The sequence below is a fragment of the Barbus barbus genome (genome assembly GCF_936440315.1).
Source record: "Barbus barbus genome assembly, chromosome: 21".
Lineage (NCBI taxonomy): Eukaryota > Metazoa > Chordata > Actinopteri > Cypriniformes > Cyprinidae > Barbus > Barbus barbus.
Window position 1 is genome coordinate 15,581,191 of NC_136749.1, and position 2,027 is coordinate 15,583,217.

The window sequence follows — 2,027 nt, forward strand, 5'->3', positions numbered from 1 at the left end:
ATGAGGTTTTGAGTGATGTGTCAGATCTTATCAGGGCGTGTAGAACATCTTTTATCATTTGCTGTTTTATTAGGTCAAATGTTCAAACTCGGGGCCCTGTCTGGTTTAAGTACCTAAGATGGATTTTAAATAATTAGACTATATTCAGGATGACGTGGGGGGGGATTTTTATCAGATTTTTATTAAATTATAGTTTAGATATACTTTTATATGTAGATTTCTTGTTTGTTTTTAAGCAGTGTGAAATTCTATTTTAATTCTTTTTATTCTTATTATTTTAATGACATCTGTGTCGTGTGCAAACCCTAAAATAATTTTCACTTATTTTGACCAATTAAAAATTGCATCAAGAAATTCATAACTGCTTTCAAAGACAAAGTTCCACTCTTATCAGTATCTGCACTGAATCTGAGAATCTGTGGTGGTTGAAGGTACAGTCAGGACGTTATGATGTGGAGTAGTGACAGCAAGGCACTACCCACTGGACTTTGGGTTTCCACTACGACAATCACCTCCCCATGCAATATAAATACAGATGTGAAACAACCACCTTCACACTTGTTCTTCAGACAGGACAGCATCAATTAAAACACACTGACACAGGTAAGAAGACAGCCTTATTTTTCAGTCTGTTCAAAATGCTGCATTTTAAACATAAATGTATGTAAAAGAGACATTGATTAAAAGTGTCTTTTACTTACAGACTAAAACTGAACATCATGAAGGTTCTTGTGGTGCTTGCACTCGCTGTATTTACAGGTAAAAATGTTTCTGGTTTGATAAATTCACAGAGTGTACTAACAATAAAATTGAATCGTTCTGAAATGCTCCATCAACAGGTTGCCAGGCCAACCTCTTCTATGCTGATGAGCCCAAGCCACAGCTGGAGCAGCTGACAGATGCTTTCTGGAGCTATGTTGCGAAGGCAACACAAACCGCAGAAGACACCGTCAAGATGATCAGGTCTTCCCAACTGGGACAGGAAGTCAAGTAAGTCAAGAACATTTACTTGCAGGACACAGTTATTTAGAGTATTTCTTGCACTCTGAGAAGAAACTCAAATGTTCTTCTCCATTTCACAGTGCCAGACTGACCCAGAGTGCCGATATGGCCAGCGAATATGGCGTCATCCTCAAGAAACAGATGGATCCTCTGACTGAAGAGCTGATGACCAAAATCACCAAGGAAACTGAAGTGTTGAGGGAACGTCTGGGACAGGACCTGATCAGCGTGAGAGACAAACTGGAGCCCTATGCTGACAACCTCAAGAGCCAGATCCAACAGAGAGTGGAGGAGCTCAGGACGGCCATGGCTCCATATGCGGACTCCCTGGACTCTGAGACCCTGAAGGCCACTCTGCTCCAGAAGAGCGAGGAGCTGAGAGGAAACCTGGAGCAGAGCGTGAAGGAGCTGCAGGCTCAGCTGGAGCCCTACACTGCTGAGATCAAGGAGAAAGTTGACCAGCGTCTGCAGGAGTTCCAGAAGACCGTGACACCCCTGACTGAGGACCTCCAGACCCAGATTAGAGAGAGAGCCCAGATGGTCCAGCAAAGTCTCTCACCCTACGCTGAAGACCTGAAGGAAAAGCTGGATCCCTACGCACAGGACCTGCAGGCCCAGCTCACCTCCCTGTACGAGTCCTTCACCAAGAGAAATTAAATGCTTCTAAGACATCTTTTGTCACTATCAGAACTGCAGAACTACTCATGAACCTCAAAACTTGACATATTTGATCTTTGTTTTCCTCCATTTATTCATCCTACCATGCCCTACACTAAAGCTAAAAGCAAAAGATTTAAGAAAGTCTCATTAATTAAAATGTGCAATATCCAATGTCCTTTACATTTGCAAATTCTCTTTTTTTTCTGTGTAAAGGTGGATATTTATTTAGTAAAAATGGGAAACATTATTTTTGAGAAAAATGTGATATTACTATATTTAGGGCCCAAGCCAGTAAGGCGCAGGGCCCTATTGTTCTTCTAAGGATTATTAGGGCCCAAGCCAGTAAGGCGCAGGGCCCTATTGTT

General features: G+C 41.9%; 1 protein-coding gene across 1 annotated transcript; it reads left to right on the forward strand.

Moving 5' to 3' along the window:
• Positions 1-447: 447 nt before the first annotated feature.
• Positions 448-1,659, forward strand: LOC306887210 (uncharacterized protein; the record flags this gene model as incomplete). The annotated part of the gene is given in 6 exon segments (XM_079444790.1): positions 448-567; positions 569-595; positions 599-603; positions 704-759; positions 840-990; positions 1,083-1,659. Coding segments are annotated over 6 exon segments (936 nt in total).
• Between the last annotated feature and the right edge of the window lie 368 nt (positions 1,660-2,027).